This window comes from Lissotriton vulgaris, chromosome 10 (genome assembly GCF_964263255.1).
Source record: "Lissotriton vulgaris chromosome 10, aLisVul1.2, whole genome shotgun sequence".
Classification (NCBI taxonomy): domain Eukaryota; kingdom Metazoa; phylum Chordata; class Amphibia; order Caudata; family Salamandridae; genus Lissotriton; species Lissotriton vulgaris.
Window position 1 is genome coordinate 906,796,052 of NC_141698.1, and position 20,466 is coordinate 906,816,517.

At 48.2% G+C, this 20,466-nt stretch overlaps 1 protein-coding gene across 1 annotated transcript in view; it reads left to right on the forward strand.

Moving 5' to 3' along the window:
• The window catches only part of LOC147688989 (putative acyl-CoA dehydrogenase 6), an 860,942-nt gene that overhangs the window by 750,712 nt on the left and 89,764 nt on the right, over positions 1–20,466 (forward strand). Inside the window, exons 7-8 of the mRNA XM_086941879.1 lie at positions 11,398–11,559; positions 12,358–12,508. Coding sequence (XP_086798005.1) covers positions 11,398–11,559; positions 12,358–12,508 — 313 coding nt within the window. The remainder of the gene's footprint in view (positions 1–11,397; positions 11,560–12,357; positions 12,509–20,466) is intronic.

Here is a 20,466-nt window from a genome sequence, read left to right on the forward strand (position 1 = left end):
GCCGAAGGAGTCACCGGGCTCGGTGTACTCGGTGGTGTATACACCAACTCGGCCTAGGTCGCCCCCACCCCCTGTACCTAAGGAGGACCCTCCCACCAACCCTCCACTTCTGCCAGGACGAGCACTACCACCGCTTCAACCGCATGGGCCTGCCCCTCGGTCGGTGATACCCCCGGTCCCTCCGCCGAGGTCGACATCATTGCCTCCTCTGCCGACACCTCCTAAGGGGACCCCTAGACCTAGTCCCCAGGAGGAACCGAGGAAGACGCCCCCACGGAAACCTGTGGAGCGTCCACGGGCCGGGAGATCACGCTCTCGCTCTAGGAGGAAGGAGCGATTGCGCCAAAGGTCGTCCACGCGGTCGAGACACCGCCATAGGAGGCACAGATCTCGCTCTCGCACGAGGTCCTCGGGGACCAGGGACTACTCTCCGACCTTGTCAGGATCACCAGACACGAGGGTGTCGCCGATTGATGACCTGGTGGCGTTCCATGATGTCCTTTTGAGAGGCGCGGCCAAATTGGGCATATCTTTGACTGTGCCCACGCCGAAGACATCAGTCATTTTCGAGACACTGCAACAGAAACACCTGTCTCGTCCACTGCTGCCTCTGGGGCCGGGCCTGGAGGAACCGGCCATGGACCTTTTTCTCACCCCTGCGGTGACTAAGGCGGCCCCATCGAGATTGCTGAACAAATACCGGGCTCCTGATTCGGACCCGGCTTTTCTAAGGGCGGAACCTCCTCCGGACTCTGTGATTGTGACGGCAGCCCGCAAACAACATGCCACCACCCCGTCATCCACGGTTCCCCCGGATAAAGAGTCTAGATGGATGGATTCGGCTGGAAGGAAAGTATGTGGAACATCGGCGACCTCTATGAAGGCTGCGAGTGCCACGGCTTTGTTGGGCCGCTACGACCGCGCCCTCTGGGACTCCCTCCAGCAATTTGCGGAACACTTGCCTAGCGATAAGCGGGAAGACTTCTAGGAAGTGCTCATCGAAGGGATGCTGGTAGCGAACCAGATTATCAGCGCTGCAGCAGACTCATCCCTATTAGCGGCACATGGTTTTTGCCATGGGGTTAACCAGCGACGCCACGCCTGGCTCCGCCATACGTCACTAAAACCGGACGCACAGCAAAGGGTAGCCAACCTTCCTTTCTCTGGCAAGACCCTTTTTGGGAAACATGCGGATGACGAAATGGCCCGCATGAAGGCGGAGGCCGAAACGCTCACGGCTGTGGGCCTAGAGAAGCCCAAAGAAACGAAGAAATCATACCGCCCGTTCCAACGGCGGTTCGGTGGGCAGGTCAGAGGACGTGGCCAGACTGCGGGACAGTCGCAGCAACATCAACAGTTCCGTAAGCCGTTCCAAAAACGCCCGAAGGGCAGAGGGGGCCAACAGTCGGCTCCAGCGACCAAAGGCCCGGCCGGGTCTAGGCCCTGAGCACTTACTTCCCCCGGATCTGTTACCCACTCCGGTAGGGGGAAGCATTCCATTTTTTCTTGGCAGAGTGGAGAAAAATTACTCAGGACAAGTGGGTGCTGAATATTGTTTGCAATGGATAGTCTTCGGTTCACCAGCCCTCCTCCAGCAATTCCCCCGGTCAGCTCACAGTTTCAGCTGCGCGAGCTTCAGGCGGAGGCAGATATCCTGCTAAGGAAAAGGGCGATAGAAGACGTACCTCTGTCTCAGAGAGGAAAAGGTCTGTACTCCTGGTTCTGCCTGGTTCGCAAGAAGGACAAGAACGAGTTCAGGCCCATTCTGGACTTGCGACAGGCAAACAGATGGATTCGCAGGGAAAAGTTTTGCATGCTGTTGTTACATCAGATTTATCCTCAGTTGCAACAGGGAGACTGGCTATGTGCTATAGACCTACAGGATGCTTACTTCCATGTGCCCATTGCACACAAACACAGGAAGTTCCTGCGGTTCCAAGTCTGCGCCAATCATTATCAATACACAGTACTCCCATTCGGACTAAAGTCTGCGCCGAGAACGTTCTCGAAGTGCATGGCGGTGGTAGCAGCACACCTGCGGAAGAACAAGGTGTTTGTCTACCCGTACCTGGACGATTGGTTGATCAAGGCATCCTCCTCCTCGGAAGCGCGAGCACACTTCCAGAAGACGTGCGTTCTCTTGAACAAGCTGGGGTTGCACATCAACATGTCCAAGTCTGTCCCGACTCCGGTCCAATGCATACAGTACTTGGGAGCCTCCATCAATACGCTGTCAGCAAGCGTGTCTCCTTCGGAGGAGCGACGATTATCACTCCTTCGGAAGGCTCAGGCTCTTATGACCACTCCATCTACAACAGTGAGGACGGTGTCTTCTCTACTGGGATCGATGGCCTCTTGTATCTTCCTGATGCCACACGCACGGCTGCACGTGAGACCGCTGCAGGAGTGCTTGGAAGACCAGTGGGATCAGAGGAAAGGATCTTGGGACGACAAGAGACGACTGTCTGCATGCTCTTCAGTCTCTGAAGTGGTGGTGTTCAGCGGAGAATCTCCTCAGAGGGGTTCCCTTCCACAAGGACATTCCCACGCAGACTGTCGTGACGGATGCTTCTCTCCAGGGATGGGGAGCGCACTCCGGGAACCTACAAATTCAAGGAACGTGGTCCCCGATGGAGGCCACGTATCACATCAATTTCCTGGAACTCAGAGCTGTTCACTTGGCACTGAAGGCCTTTCTTCCGTCCTTTCAGACCAACTCCCTGCTTGTTGAGGTAATACATCGTGGTGGTATTGTCCGTCTGTACAAGGGGGGGTCGAGATCACGCACTCTGTCGCCAGAGGCGCAGGCGATCTGGCACTGGCTTCTGGCCAGAGGACTGACGATAACGGCTACCCATCTACCAGGTGTGCAGAATGTTCAGGCGGACGCACTGAGCAGACTGATTCAGGAAAACCACGAATGGGTCATAAACGACGAAGTACTAGGAGACGTCTTCGCAAGGTGGGGCACTCCAGACGTAGATCTGTTCGCCACCGCCGAAAACAGCAAATGCCGAGACTTCGCCTCCAGGTACTACCAGCAGGGGACGCTGGGGAATGCGTTAAGGATCAACTGGTCGAACGGCTTTCTTCACGCTTTTCCTCCCATTCCCCGGATTCCGGCGGTGCTCATCAAGCTGGCCCGGTCCAGGGCTCGGATGATACTCATTGCCCCGGAATGGCCCAGACAGTGGTGGTTCACGGACCTGCTTCACCGGTCTCTCCTTCCTCGCATTCGGTTGCCGTGCAGGCCGGACCTTCTCACGAAGTTCGGGGGACAGATGTTACACCCCAACCTCTCGTCTTTGAGTTTGGCGGCATGGCTCCTGAGATAGTGTAATATGGCCATCTGAATCTGCCCGACCATTGCATGGACATTCTGAAGGAGTCTAAGAGACCTTCCACTCGGACTTCCTATGCTTACAAGTGGAAGAGGTTCTGTATCTGGTGCCAGTCTAAGAACCATGACCCGACGACGTGCAAGGAAGATGTCATCCTTCCTTACCTTCTACATTTAGCGCAGTCTGGACTTAATGATCATTCCATTAAGGTTCATCTCGCTGCATTGACTGCCTACAGGAAATGCCCTTCACAGACTTCCTTCTTCCAGATCCCTGTGATCAAAGATTTTCTGGAAGGCTTGAAGAAAGTATGCCCTCCTGTCAGGCTTCCTTCGCCTTCATGGGAACTGAATGTGGTGCTGTCCAGGTTGATGAAGGAGCCTTTTGAAACGATTCATAAGGCTTCGCTGCAGCACCTGTCCTGGAAGGCGGCGTTCCTCGCGGCCATTACATCGGCCCGCAGGGTGAGTGAAATTCAGGCGTTGTGTTGCCAAGAACCTTATACTGTATTTCATGCTGCTAAGGTTGTTATGCGTACTCACCCTAAATTTCTTCCCAAGGTTATTTCTGATTTTCATGTCAACCAGACCATAACTTTGCCTACGTTTTTTCAGAATCCTTCATCTCCAGCGGAAAGGTCTCTCCATTCCCTGGATGTTAGGAGGGTGTTGAAATCTGGATAAAACCAAAGATATTCGTAGGTCTGACCAGTTGTTTATCAATTATGGATCAGTCAGGACGGGTCTTGCTACCTCTAAGCAGTCCATTTCTAGGTGGATTGTGTCCTGCATACAATTGTGTTACCAAAAAGCTAATAAGACCTTAGGAGGTAAGCCCAAGGTTCATTCCACCAGGGGCAAAGCTGCCACGACAGCCTTGCTCCGTAACGTGCCGATTGCTGAAATCTGCAAAGCAGCCACTTGGAAGTCGGTTCATACCTTTGCTAAGCATTACTGTATGGACACTGATGCCAGGGCAGATGCTCAGGTGGGACAGGCTTCGCTGCGGAATTTGTTCGCATAATAGTGGTTTTACTTTCTTTCTCCACCGCCGCTTTGGTGTGGGGATGGGCTTGCCATTCTATTCACTAGATTATGACTATACACAGAGATCCCCTACTACAGAAGGAGTAGTTTCTGTCCTGTAACTCCAGTTCTGTAGTAGGGGGTATCTCTGTTATAGTCATAAGCGCCCGCCCTCCTCCCCGGTGGAGATAATTCTTCATGTAAGGAATGCTACAGGTCTGGCGTGCTACGCCTTCAAAAAGAACTGAAAGTAAGAGGGACCTGCTATGCATTCTGGGATACTGGGAGAAAGTTCTGGAAAGTTCTCTTAAAGGCACAGCATCCTATTTAAGCCACATAATGGCAGCCTATGGGGCTTGTCTGTCCATGTCTTCCTCTCTATGATTCCAGAGTCTTTTACTGGTGGAGGCAAGTTTCTCTATGGTAGAAACTGGGCAGACTCTGTTGTGTGTCGTGTTGTTTGGTGGAATTTCTAGTTGAAGTACTGGACAGTGTAGCCTGTGGATATAGGCTGCATTATTTGTCTTTAAATTCTCTCTTAAGTGTCTTTGCAGTTTCTGCATGATTTGACAACTTCAGAGATTATTTTTGATTGCCGGGGTCCACGCAGATGGGCGGGACTATTCACTAGATTATGACTATAACAGAGATATCCCTACTACAGAACTGGAGTTACAGGACAGAAACTACTCCTTCTCTTCTACTCTGCAAACGCGCCTCCTGGCTTACTACTGGTTGGGGAATGAAGTCTCTTTGGATGCTGAGGGTCCTTGGGGGCCAAGAAGCCCTCCTGTTACCAGCAGTAAGTCCCACATAGCTGGATTGCTGAGAGCTGGTTGCAGGCCCAGTCTCCGTTCTCCACCACTGTAACGTGCCTAGTAAATAAAAAACAAAGATTCACAGAAAAAACAGAGGTTACAGGGAGGTTATAGTTGGGCTCGGATTTCCCTCGTACAAAACCATAGAAATTCAGCAGTCATAGTTGCGTGAGCTAACTAGAACTTATGTCCCCGCAATGCACTGCTTTTTACCTCACATATTACATCACTCATCACTTGTTCAGTGACATCATTGATGACATCATCCACAGAACCAAAAGGAACAAATGATGGACGGAATGCTGAACTATGCAAACATTCATCCCCATTCACAAAGATCTGGGTTTAATCCATTGTTCTTTTGCTCACCACGCTACCCCAGTTTGGACCCAGCCATATCCAAATGTAGTCTTCACCCTGCTACTCATGGGGACAGTTCAGCCTGAACTGCTAAGCCATGTCCTGCCTGGACCGGAAACCAGCATCCTGGGACTGGTTGTGGGGCATCACCGCTCATCAGCCAGGCTAGCTTGAATCCAGTGGTGCAGTGAGCACAGGACCCACGTCTAAGCATACCCTTCCCACTTAGGGCGACAAAAGCAAAAGGAAAAAATTATGGACGGAATGCTGAACAATACCAACATTTACCCCCAGTCACAAAGATCTGGGTTTAATCCACTGTTCTTTCGCTCAAGACCCCACCTCAGTTTAGATGACGATCGGCTTTGAGACAACTCAAATAATATAAATCACAAACAACTGTTTATGAAAGAACACATTCAGCAAAAGAGGGGCGCACAAAAAGAAGATACTTAGAACGTGTATTAAAATAAATAAATTTTATTATAGAATTTCTAATCTTTGTTATCAAGTGTATTGAAGACATTAAAAGCATTGTTGTACCAAGACGTTCAACATGCAACTTAATGATTTACTACACTCATTTGTTACTTTCGTATCCTCATTCATTCACACGAGCACACCCACTCCTAAGACCAGGTACATCTAATATGAACAGCAGTGGTTTTGTCATAGACGATGAAGAGTAAAATAAATGAATTTCATTTATAGTCAGTCTTCATGTGGCTTTAAATCAATTTCCCTTCGCTCATTTCGGCACTGTGCCTTATTCAGGAAGCCATCTGATAATAACCAACATAAGTACCTGTAGTAGGACACTATTTTGATTTTGAAAGTAATACACAATGCTGATACCAAATGTTAGGATGTGCTTTACGTGGAAGGAATAGACTAGAGGTATTGGAAGAATTTCAGAAATGCCTCCCAAGACCAAGATGCAACCGGAAAAATGAGTCCATCTCTGAGGAAACCTTGAAAGCATCAACGAATGCCCTCAACACTAGAGTATGATTCTGCTGCACTGCACAGAATACAGGTGTTTGGATAAATGGCTGCAATTACGAAGAACGGGCAGGCAACTGAATATAAATATGTGGCTGGAACATATTCCTGCTAGAATCGAAAATATTGCGGCATACTGAGGGTCAGGCAATGTCGCATTTAAGAAGGGTACAATTCGGAGCGGACTGCAGGGCACCAGTTCAGTGGCAGCAATCAATACGGTGCATTCTCATTTTGGAATAGAGTGGCACCTGCAAAGCTAGGGATCACTTCACCTACAGTTTGGTTGTCCTATGTGTAAGCTGACTGGATAGGGCATGGCAGTCCGTTGGACAAAGGTCTTAATCTCCAATTCAGGCTTCTCTATAGTTGTGCATCACACATAATTAAGTGCTCGCATGCTGATTCACTTGTGACTTTTGGGGCCAAGTCACCCACTTGAAGACTACATTGTAAGGCAACGGGTATTCAACCATGTTCATGTCATAGAATGCTGTACGGACTTATAGATGCTAGCAGGCAACCTCAAGACACATAGGTGTCTGTCTCATAGTGCCAGTCCAAACAATTGAGTCACAGATTCTCGGTGACTCAGCATTTAACATGTCCAGCCTACCTTTCTTGCACGAAAGCACCAGCTCACTTAGCAGAATCTTGACCACATAACTGTTCCTGCAACATCTGGTCAATGTTTAACAGTTCTTCAAAGAAGCACCTTGAAGTGTACATTGGCATCACCTGAAAGACAAATTAAAGCTTCAGGAGCAGAATCATCTTTGATAAGGATATCTCACTGATCAATGGCAATGGGGAATTCACTCCAGGCATCCATTGATTTTGAGGGGTTCTGTGCAAACCAGCATTTGTCGTAAAGTTCTCCCTCTTCAGAGCTTCCCTAGATTCATTGATAACAAAATGGCCTATTGGACACCTTATTGGGCAGTCCTGCTAATAGTCGTTAGTCACAGAGAGGCAATACAGTGAGCACTGACTTCTCTCATGTAACATAAAAGAGCATCTCAAATTTCTCAATGAACTCATTGGTCTCTGAAAATGCTATAGCCAGTTTTCTGTCAGTAAATCAACACATTATCAACGTACTGCTAGCTCAACTGTGGGACCCCATAAAATATTATGTGAATGTATTATGGGCCTAGCAATACAGACCATTGGTCTGCCACCAGTTCCAATTTCAATCAAGTGAGGTAGCACCCAATACAAATATTCAACATATATTTCACAGTGGAAATAATTGTGTTGATCTCAGCTCGGGCCACCGAGTAAGAAGATTATTGGGGGACCTATTTGAGAGTTAACATTCCCAAACCACACGGTCTTATTTCAGTGTTGTACATCTACAGTCAGTATATCAAATGCCTTTTATATATCCAGGCTCATAATGGTTCAGGGTGGATGTCAGTGGGCACATGTGACAAAGGAAATAACCTCCTGAGATTGGCCATTAAACTCCCTCTCTTTATAAAACCTGATTGGTCATGGTTGACAAGTCTATTCAACTATGGAATCCTGAGACGTAAGCACCTTTACTAAGATCTTAGCATCAGCAGTAAGAGAAAGTACTGTTATTGCCTAGTGCATTGTATCCGGAAAAATGTCAGACATTAACACTTCACAAAATCAACAGTAGTTTAGGAGCATACTACATGATGTAGTCTGCATAAAATTCTGCCAGGAGTCCATCTGCACTGGGAAATGTCACCCTACCCATTGACATAACGGCTATCACAACATCTGCCTGCATCAGTGGAGCTTCTAGCTTTGGTCTGTCCGCTTTAATGGGGTCCAAGATCCTCTGTAGACAATTTAAAATGTAACATTTCTTTCCAGTCCTGTTTCAGGCTTTGCAGGTTTAACTTGCTAATCAAACTGAAATAGTGACACATTTATTAATTCAGTGGTGTTGCTGTATATCCCACAAGATCAGCATTCAGCCACCCAGTGAAATTACTTCATCATAAAATGCAACACCAAGTGAATCTGGAAACCCGTACACAGTGTAGTTTTACAACTTGGGCATGAAAGAAGTGCATGCTGTCTTTTGTGTTGTTGGGGGTGGAAGGCATTCTCATGTGTGCCAGTAATCCAGAACCCTGCCCCCTCGTATACCTCTCTTCCTTGCCCCTCATTGCATCATGCAATAAAAATGTTTAAAAGGCTGGCAGGTCTGTATTGTTATAGCTTTCTTCAGCTTGGCCGCCAGCCTTGTGTTCAACAAGTAGAGCTGGAACTTTGGAGAGTGTTCACTTTTTTGAAAGTGAGTTTTAAAAGGTTGAGCAGTGTTACCTTTTCGTAGCTACTGTCAAAAAGCATTACTTTGTAAACATGTTGACCTAGGTGTACATGAGTTTGAACTGGTACTTCACAGCTGTTGCCTCACTTTAACAAGGAGTAATAACTGTGCTAATAATGAATGGTAGTGGTCTCTCTTCTAAGGGGCACCAACAACAGAAACCTAACACCACCACAGTGTGGTGTTCTAGTGCCTTACTCGTCACTTTGGTGGCCCAGAATTTGGAGCCAAGATTGAGTTTAGAAGTCATTTGCTGGTCCAAAACCATATCTCCTATGATTGCAGTAGGAAATTATCATATTTTGCTTGGTGTACCCCCCACACCCCCAAGGGGTTTGCGTTGACTGTTTTATCTGACTGTAGAACTCTGTGCACTTTACCCCTGCTTACCAATGGTGAAGTGTCTGTGCTCCCACTTTAAACATGATGAAATTAGCATACCCATAGTTGGCATACTTAACTTACCTATAAGTCCCTAGTATATGGTGCAAAGTGTACCCAGCGCCTGTAAGGTAAATGCCACTATTGGACTGCAGCACCCACTGTGCCATCCACTACAGTGACATAAGAAACATGAATGCAGGCCTACCATTTGTAGCCTAGCTATTAAAGTTTTAAACTGCAAATACAACCTTTTCAACATAATCAGTTTTGACAGGTCAAACTTTCCTTTTAGACCAAAGGCCACCTTTATTCTGCTACAAGCTAAATACCCGAGATAATTAAATTACTTTGGTCAGTTCTGTCATCGCTCTGTCCTTGTCCCAAAGGGTGATTAATCTAAGTGACTTACTCCAATTGTGGCAAGCCTTTCTCTGAAAGAGGAGCTCTACAGCTTCTCTGGTTAGACCACAGTTACAAGTCTGCTGCTTGTGTAGCTTTCGACATATGAAGAGATCCATCCCTTACTTGCTGAAGCTCACAAGATATCCCTGTCCTGAACCCAGGCATTTCACTAAAGACAGTGTCTGAGACCAGCTTCCGTGAAATTCAGTATATCTTACATTCCTCACTTAAGCAGGTACACGAGTCAGATGCTGCTAGTCTGCTTGCATTGCAGTACAGCAACAGCCCTCGATGTGGGAGCTCTTTGTGAGTGTGAAAACCTGGTCCTTGATCAAAACTGCCACACAGTGGTTCAGTGAAAAACTGCCAAATAGAAGGGAACCAACCAAAGCCTAGCGCGTCTCTAAGGCTGAAATACAAAGGACCTGCTGTGTGATCCACACTCAAGGCTCCTGAAGACCCTAAGAGATCAGCCTGTCAACATTGGCGAAAACACTTGTTTTTTACAGTGGTTATATCATATGTAAACATTGTATAATAATAATGCTCATATCATGGGTTTGCTGTGATTTAGAAATATTCTGGGAATAGTTGATATGTCATTAGTTTGATTCACCAGAAGCCTGTCTCCGGCTGCAGACAATGATCCCTAATCTGTTCTGCTCCTTTGGCAGTCATCTTGAATGGTTTGCAAGACTCTGCAGTGTCTTTTTTATTTTTTGTATTTTATTTGCCTCCACCCTGCTATATTTCATCCAATTGCTTCTTCTAGGTTATATAAACATCTGTGCCACATAAATACTTCTCCATCTGAGCAAGATATTTTGGAAAATAAGTCTTCCCCTCGCACACTTACGTCATGAGGTATATGCCTTAATTAAGGTTCACGAGGTTAATGTTAACAGATGACTCAATGTTACCAAGGACTCATATCTAGGATGTTCTCTTATAGATCAATGTTTTCAGGTGCGTTAGTTTAGTTGGATCAACTGAAGTGAACCAGAACTGCAATCCAGCACAAAACACATTGGTTTGTTCGAGGAAGAGATTGGATTTACGAGGCCTTGGTGACATGGAGTCATCTGTTAACATTAAACTCCATGTGTCCTTCGCGGTTGAATGTGAACAAGTCTAAGGCTAACTTCATCTCCCTCTCCACAAGAAATGCCTCTGGCTCTCTCATGGAAAGGAATAGTACCCAGTGGAATTACTACGAATTAAGGTCATTGGAGCATTTTCAACTATGTTTGTGGCTTGTATTATTTCCCCCAAAGATTGTCAGTCAAAAGCCAGCCTTAGAAGATGCACAAAATAAGTGTTTTCCTAATTATGAGTCCTCAATCAAAGACAGCCCTTATAAAGCCAGTATCTTGCGTTCTTAAGAGTGCATAAAGGCCTCCAGGTGCGATAAAACATTCTCTTTTCTCTAAGAAAAGAATTACCTTCTGTCCCTCACACTACATCACAAATAAATGAGTTAAGGCTGGAGACCACCCCTTCCAGCAGTATTTCATTAAAGTTCATTCACTCTGGCCTCATAACTCCTCCTTGCCAACCTGTTCTTCCTGTTTATCCCTAATTGTGTTTTCACGCTTTGAGTTTTGGCCATGTTCTAGACTTGATGAAACGTATATATTAATCGAACATTTCAAGTGAAGAATTTCTTGATGTTCATCCGTATCTTTGAACATAAAAGGTGAATGTGGTACTTGACATCATGCTGTGCGTTCTCAACAGTGCTTTTGCTCCTTTAGCTCTGAAGCCGATGGAAAATGTGATTGAGGAAACCATTGAATACACTCGGCAGAGAAAAATCTTCAGCAAACCCGTGCTGCACAATCAAGTAGTGCATTTTCGCTTAGCAGAATTGCAGACAGAGGTGGAACTTCTGCGTTCTCTGATCTATCGTGCTGTTGGTAAGTACACTCCAGCTTTAATAGCTCTTTCTAGAACTTGCTGTGTGCCTGCTGGAGTTCTCCAGGCAATCGGAATGGCTAGAAAGTGGGCACCTGCTGGGAATACCTGTATAGTGTGCACTCTAGCCTAGCCCGAAGAAACCCCTTCTGACCTTCTCTGTTGTTTTCACTGTCCGATTGACAGTACTGAAGGAGCCGCCCTCACCTAGTTCTTGCGAAGGATGTCACAACAAAGACCTGAGTATGACAGGGAAGTGCAGAAGGTGGGCACTGTATTGCTTTGTGCTTCTATGGCCTCAGTCAGAAGCAGCCAAGTCCAGTATTGTGTGCTGATAGAATGTATGACATTATTCCGCTGTATTTCTCTGCGCAGGGAATCACAATACGGTCGTTCCAACACCTTACCTCCCTCGCCCCCCAACTACGACTTTCGGGGGGGGTTGGATTTAAAATCAATCCAACACCTTCCCTATTGTCCGCACAGACTGGAGTTGGTATAGTAAATTATACTATACTATACATCCAGACCATCCCCCCCCCCTCCGCAAGTCCGACTTGCGGACTAATGGTATGCGGAATCACAACGCGGTTCTTGTAACGACCGCGTTGTGATTCCCTGCGGGGAGAAAGATTCGTGGTAAACATTGTTTACCTTGCTGATACAGTGGTAAAACAGTCATGGAAATGGCCAGGCTGTGTGGGGTTTAATAAATCTTCTTACAAATAATGCACCTTAATACCAGTCGTTGTCAATGTTATAATTAATGGATTAATTAAAGTCCGCATTTTATTTCTTAGATTTGTATGCTAAAGGCAACGATGTGACTAAACTTGCTTCCATGGCCAAGTTAAAAGCTGGTCGACTAGCACGCGAGCTTACAGACAGCTGCCTTCAGTTCTGGGGAGGAATGGGCTTTTCCAATGAGGTGCTTGTGAGTCGCATTTACAGGTGAGCCTATTAAATCATTATATTCATCATGGTATTTTGAGTTCCAGTAGATAGGATGTTTGTGGGTGTAATTAATACCTGGCATTTTGCAAGTCTAAATGCAACTTTAGGTTGACTAGTTTATTGGCTAACTTGTATTCATGATGGTTACTTGTAACCGTAGATATTTCACCTTAAGAATATTCCCTGTCTACAAATGGATCTGGAGTTTTTTTTCTCAAAAGTGCTCCCTGTATTCCCGTTTGAGGCACCATATAAGTCCTCGGTGGATGACTTTACACTGTACTTGGAAGATGAACCAGGGTTTCATGCAATCACTGCCCCACCCTGCATGCTAATGTCAGTAACTTTTTTTGTGTCCCCTTCAATGTGGAGTGGAGCTCTAGTCTCAATTTTGTCTTTTTGCCAGCAACTCTGAATTTCTTTTCAATGCCAGTGTGCCATAGACGATGCCTCCCTGCGAACAAGAGGATGCAAGCTGTGTTGTGACTGCTGAAAACTGATGTCGATCATAGATCCGTACTCTGGTCACGACTTGTACACCCTCTTGCATCTGAAGGCAGTTAGGTAGCAGGAGTCAAAGCTTTGCATAACGTAACATAAGGAGGAGTGGCCCTTGAAATAAATATCCACTGCAAGTTGTGGGCCGTTCTCAATGATGGTCATGACATTAGTCCTGGGAGGAGTCCTGTTCCCGCTCAAAATTTTCCAGTAAGTCTGTTAGAAACTGGTAGCGTGGTGCAGAGCGGGCGGGCCAAACTCCGGAGGAAATGTGTAAAGCATCCGCGCAGCAAACACAGGCGACACACAAGGCACACTACAAAAAGAGACTCCACACCAGGTTAGGTGAAAAACAGTATGTATATTTTAGAATAAACACATCAGAATGTAATCACAGTTGCATATACAATGTGCCGACCGGCACGGGGTAGCAATGTTACACGGGGACTATTTACAGGGCAGCGCCAATCGGGCCACTGCCAGAACCATTGCTCGTACAGTTAGGATAAATGTAATTGTGAAGAATAAAGGTGAAGTCCTTCAGCATTAGGACACATCCGCACCAGACCTGAAAGGAAAAACAAGCTTCCAGGCCAGGAGGCCTCACCTTAGGCATGAAGACGTTGTCAGGCCGTGGGGGAAAACAAGGTCATTAACATAGAGCATTAGGCCTAAACAGGTTAACATTGGCAACATTACCATAAACCCAAAAGCATTATCTGCAGGCACAATCCTGTGGGCATAAACCACATTATTAACATTAGCAGAAGGCACATTGGCATTAGCATAATCACCTGGCCTTAGGCGTACTCGCATGAGGCGTCTCAATATGCATAAAAACACATTATGCAGCAACCTGTGAGCATAGAGACACCCTTAGGCCGTTTACCACCCCTCATGCACTAGGCAACCTAGGGGGGCGGCGATGCATGAACCTTGTATGGTATCTAGGCATAAGGTCCATCAGCACCGGTACATCCTACTTAACATCAGCAGGGCAAACATGCTACCATCTGGAACTTGAAGGCATCATCTTTAGCAGTGGCTTAGAGACACATGCAACATGTATAAATACACTCCTCATAACACTGGCCATGTTACACACTAGGCAGGAAAACATCCGGTTAGGCAGGAATCATGAGCATAAAGTTTGAGCCACACTTTGGACATATCATGGGGCCTAAACAACCTTTTACAGAAACCTGTGGCCATAGACACAGGAGGCACTGGCCCCTCTGAACCTTCTTGAGCCCCTCGCCGAGGGCCCTACACCAATCGTGCACCGCTTACAATCTTCCCGCACCTTCCCGTGGTGCGGCTGAGGAACTTAGGGCCAACAAAGCACTGGTCCCATTGGGGTTCCGCGAGGGGACTCTGGACCTAACAAGAGTTCTGGCACTACACATATGGCCAGAGCCCCCCCTCCTCCGGGGGTACTACCGTCAAGACTGCGCCCAGGGCCTTAGGCATCGACAATGTACCATGGCCGGCCCCCCAACAGTCTGCACACGCAGCCCACTCACTGGCCGGCTGGGGCCTCTGGCTGCAACTGGCTCACCTCTTCCACTGCTCCTCTGGACGTGCGGGCTCTCCTCTCCAGCGTTGGAGCCCCGCCAGCAGCAGCACCTTTCTGGCGACTTATCTCGACAGAGGGGGTACGAGCCGGCGGGGTGGGCTCCCGCTCCGGCTTCAAAGTACTAAAGTGGAGAGGCTCTCCTCTTGCTCCTGGGAGCCCCGCAACACCGCCTTCTTCCTTCCGGCTCCCACGAGGCTCCGGATGTCTTGCGGCAGGCCCCGCCCACCACCAGGCAGGCTCGGGTCTGTTTCCGGGTTGCCGCGGGCAGCGAGGCTGCGTTCCTCACCTTCTGGCCCCGGGCTGCAGCGGTGATTGGCGGCAGTTTCTCTTTTCCTCTCAGATGGGTAGGCTCCCTCCGAAGTCACGCACACACGCGGGGTAGGCACCCGCGAAAGGGCACTAAGACGCGGGGTAGGCACCTGCTGTATTTTTAAATGGTCCCAGGGGCACCAAGACCACGGGGTGGGCTCCAGCTGATTTTTAAGTATGCAGGAACGCAGCAATATGCGTGGTAGGCTCCCGCAGTATTGCTAAATGTTTAGAGGCAGCACACACGCGGAGTGGGCACCCGCGATGGCGGCAATATTGCGGGGTAGGCTCCCGCTGTGCTTTTAAATAAAACAGTTCTTCCTGGCCACCCAGTGCTGCTGGATCCCGTTCCTTCTTCTTGGGGGAATTAAAGTTAGGCACTAGGAAGCGGCACAGGCTGGGCAGAATTACAATTTAGCGCTGCAGTCACTGGCTCCTACCTCTTCTCTTGGAAGGGCGTTACAATACAGCGCTCACCAAGCACTAGGTCCCACACAATAAAGGGGGTAGCGCTCCCACTGTATGAAATGAGTAGCTCTCCCAGGCAGCACAGCACAGCAGGGACCCACGCACCTTCTTCTCCTGGGCAGGTGCTGGGGGGCAGCGTTGCAGGAGTCAGCTCCTCATCTCTGGCAATTGGAGTATAGCGCTGCCCTCACCAAGCGCTAGTCAGCAGGCAGGGAAGCACAGACAGTCCAGTTTAGAGCTCCTTTCTTCTCCTGGGCAGCACAGATACAGCGCTCTTTGTTTCCAGGCGCTAGGTAGCAGAGCAGCAGGCACTACTGAGCAAGATCAGCAGTCAGTGGGCACTCATCAGACCGGGGCAGCAATTCCTAGGAACTGTCATCCTCTGTAACGTGGCACTCCTCCTGAGCAGCCTTTACTCCAGCAGCGGGGCTCTCACTAGCCCTGTGGACAGCAGAGGGGTACAGTTGAGCAAAGGGGCCATCACACAGGCCCATGTGATGGTACCTCCTGGCAGAGGGTCCCCTCTCATTCAAGTCCACGCTCTGTCTGAGCACATGGTGGCACAGCCTCCCTATTTATACGCCCCTCACCCCACCTACCGGACAGTGCCAGAAGCTTCTAGAAGCGTCTGGGGAATCTGGTCCTGACTGGCTCAGGGGTAGGAGTAGAGCACCCTGCGTGCCAGGGTTCCCTCCAAAAGCTGGGTGGCTGGGACACGAACAACTAGACTGGTAACCCACCTCAGTCAGGCGGCACAATGCACAGCCATGGCGTCCATTTTAAAAGTAGCATGTTTAAATGGAGAAAGTCAGTCTGCGCACGTCATTGTGCAGCATGTATTATGGCATCTCACACCACACATGGCCTCTACATTCCTCTACCATGGGGAAGATATCCTCTAATGGGGGGTGAAAAGCGAAAAATTTCAGGAAAAAGGGCAAAGTCCAACAAAGTCAAAGTAAAAAATGTGCCATAAATACAAGAAAGCCAAATGAGACCTGTCCCCGTCCTACCACTCAGACTGGGCAAGAAGTTGCTAAGGTCGTCACTTAAAGGGCCTTATGTCTTCTGACTCTGAGCTGATCCCACACTTTGTCCTTGCATCTTCAAATGCCATTGCTGTTGTCATTTACGCAGACACTACTGGCCTTTGTGGAGGCCATACTGCAAATTTTTCAGAAGCAGCATCCTCCCTTTGGTTTACTTTTTTTTCTGAGTTTTATACAGCGAAAACTTGACCCGAAGGTATCCGTTATCAGAACGTTTTACAAGAGCGCCAGTTGTGTTGCACAAGGGCACATTCATTTTTGCTAGGCATGAGGAGATTAACTATTTTGCCCAGAATCACAGGATGTTGAGCGTCATTCCTGAGACTCAAGCATGGTTCCCCAGATTTGACATCGCCCGCCCTAGCCCTTAGGCCATATCTTCTCACTTTGGACCCCTTGGAGCCACAAGGGGTCCCAGTTGGACCTTCGCCTGCAGTTCTTCTTTTGATGCGGACTGCCCCTTCAGTACCTGTTACTGGGCATATCAAAACCTGTCCAGGCTTCTGTTGCTGCCCTGCGATCCACACCAGTTCCTTTAATTTCAGCAATGAATCCACTCGCAGCACCAGTTTTTGACCCTGAGCTTGATATGGGCTTGTGCCATGCCTGTGATATAACCTTAAGCCTTGTCCTTAGCCTCAGCTTGAGTTCTATCAAATAGTAGAGGCCCTCTTTGGCTCCTACTCCGATGCTGTCTAGAGCACACTCAATGCCCCCACAATACAGGATGATAAGGAGGTGGATAATATGTTATGTTATGTTATGTTATGTTATGTTATGTTATGTTATGTTATGTTATGTTATGTTATGTTATGTTATGTTATGTTATGTTATGTTATCTTATTATAGGTCTTCTTTAGCGCACGGCTACTCCAAAGGAGTGTCCCGGCGCTTTGTGCTCCAGACCTAGGAAAGAGACAGACAAAACATAACAGTGAAAAAAATAAAAACAGTCGCAAAACCTAAGACAGGGCAGAAAGTCTCTAACGGGTAAAGCACCAGGTCTTTAAACCCTTCCTGAAAGCAAGTAAGTTAGGCGTGGAACGCAAGGACAGAGGTAAAGAGTTCCACAGCTGAGGGGCCAACAGCCTAAATGACCGTCCTCCGATGCAGGCTTTTTTTTATTCGGGGGACTACTGCAAGCGCAAGGGACTCCGATCTCAAGGATCGTGCCGGAAGGTAAAAAGCCAGCCTCCTTTGCAAGTATTGAGCTCCTGTGGCATGCAGAGCTTTGTGGGCCAGCGTCATAGCCTTGAATATTATCCGCTTCCGGATGGGGAGCCAATGTAGAGCTTGCAGTAGACTCAAGGCACTAGCTCGCCGATGCAGGCCAAAGATGGCTTGAGCGGCAGCATTCTTGGCCACCTGCAGGCGTTGCAGGAGGTATTCGGGGAGGCCAAGGTATAAGATGTTAGCATAATCCAATCTGGATCCAATGAGTGCCTGAACAATTGTTCTCCTATGTTCCTCTGAAAGTAACGGAAAGAACTTCCGGAGCATCCTGAGGATGCCGAAACATGTTCCTGTAAGAGCCAGCACCTGGGATTTGAGCGTCAGCCTGCTGTCTATTTTAATTCCCAGGTTCTTGGCTGACTGGGATGAATGGGCTGGGGGGAACATGTCGGCGGGCCACCACCCCTGCCAATCCGGATCAGATGGACATCCGAAAAAAAGTATCTCAGATTTGTCTGAGTTGCACTTGAGGCTGTTCAGTTGGAACCAATTAAAAACAGCCCCAAGGCACTCCCGGATACTTTCGCCATCAAATTCTTCACCCTTCCGGCAGGTAAAGAGAAGCTGGGTGTCATCGGCATAGGAAACGATCTGGGCCCCGAAGGACTCCACCAATGTCGCCAAAGGGGTCATAAAGATGTTGAATAGAGTTGGGCTCAATACAGAGCCCTGAGGAACTCCGACTCCCAAAGGCGACATTTCAGCGGATCCAGGGGAGGCCCAGACCGTTTGTCGGCGGTTGGCTAGAAAGGAGCGAAACCAACTGAGCACCGTCCCCCTCAGACCGATGTCATGAAGTCTTACAAGGAGATCCTCGTGGGGGACGGTGTCAAAGGCCGCCGACAGGTCTAACATGACTAGCATCACCCTGCCTCCGACATCCAGCGTCTCCTTAACGACCTCCGAAACCTCCAAAAGCGCTGTTTCTGTGCTTAAATTGGGGCGGAAGCCTGATTGAGAAGCGTGCAGTAGCTCATTGGACTCCAAAAAATTGGAGAGCACACCGTGAACATGCTTCTCAAGATTTTTGTGAGTGCCGGAAGGAGCGAGATGGGCCTGTAATTGGCAGGGACTTCTGGGCCAAGGCTCGGCTTTTTAAGAAGAGGGATAACCATAGCCTGTTTCCATGACTGCGGAATAGCCCCCTGACTCAGAGAGAGATTCAGGATAGGGTTGGCTAGAGGGTTTACAGTGGCTGCCATTTTAGCTAAAAATTTGGCTGGGCAGGGGTCACGTGGCGATCCAGATTTAAGATTCATCATGAGTGATAATGATGAAGATATCGTGAGAGGCGGAAAAGCCGCCAATACAGGACCAGACGAGAATGAATGGGCTGGCCCCTCCAGCAAGGTCGAGAAATCGACCGTCGGTCTAGAGGGGAAAGAATCCTGTATCTGCCTGATTTTAGTAGTAAAAAAATTAGCTATAGTATTGGCCCAAGTCTCAGACGGAGCTTCCTGTACTGAGTTAGATCGCAGGGTTATGAATTCCCTAACAATCGAGAAAATCTCCTTACAGGAGTTTGCTGCTTCCTCGATTCTCCTAGCGAAATAGCATTTTTTTTCCTGAAGTACTTGTCTATGGTAAGATTTAATCATAGATCTATAGGTCAGCTTTGCCTCGGCATCATACTGGGGCCTCCACGTCCGTTCGGCAACTTTACATTGCCTACGGGAGTGAACCAACACTTCAGTGAACCATGGTGCCGAAACCCGTTTCATGGCAGTTCGAGGAGGCAGCACGGGGGCAAGCTCATTCAATCTATCTAAGAGCCAGGTCTGCAGGATTTCGAGATCATTATCCAGGTCACCGGTGTAGGACACGGGATGGTTCAAAAGGGCCTGGGCTAACAGATCCAGAGTCACACGATGGTATGCCCTAAAGGCACATCCCTGCTGTCTCATAACAGTAGCTGCTGGTTTCTCAATGCCTAGTATTAAGAAATGGGTTAGTCGATGGTCGGACCATAATACCGGCAGCAGTGCAGTCACCTCGACCGGAAGAGTGGAAAAAACCTGGTCTAATGTATGGCCTTTGTCATGAGTAGGGCCAGAAAGATAGGGACACAAGCCCAAAGAGGACGTAACATCGAACATCTTGATAGTGTCCGGATCATGACAATCTTCCATATGGAAATTGAAATCTCCGGCCAGTACACACTGCTCAGCTCTCAAGACTAGTGTAGAAATAACAGGCTGAAGTTCCTCAAAAAAGGATCCTGCAGGACCTGGAGGTCTGTACACTAAAAGCCCCTTGAGAGATTGTTGGGGTGACAGGGATAAGGAAAAGGCAAGGGATTCGGCGCCCGTGATGACCTCCGTGTGAATGACAGAACACGTATATGTTTTTTTCACCACGAGAGCCACGCCTCCCCCTCTGCCCCTACCTCTATCTTGCCTGAAGATGTTATACTCAGGGGGAATTGCAGCAGCAATGTCAGGATGAGAGGACTCACTCAGCCATGTCTCAGTTAACATCAGACAAGCAGGTTTTTCTGTAGCCAGGAGATCAAAGATCTCCTGAGCATGTCTGTGAACTGATCTGGTGTTAAGGAGTAAGCAAAGATGTTTAATGTTTCGCTCCTTCTTACTAAATGTGGGAGGGTGGACGCTTGTAAGATGCCAATTACAACCTGGGCATTTATGCTTACCCTTATAACGGCCAGGAAAAACTGCATGACAGGAATCGGCAGGTTTATTAAGAGTGGAGCTCCTGGGACGAGTAAGATAGCATAGTACCGTGAAATAGTAGAGTGTAGGGGAGATGAGAGCCTGCCACGCCGAACGCCTCCGGGACGCTGACGGGCGCAGACGGGCAGGACT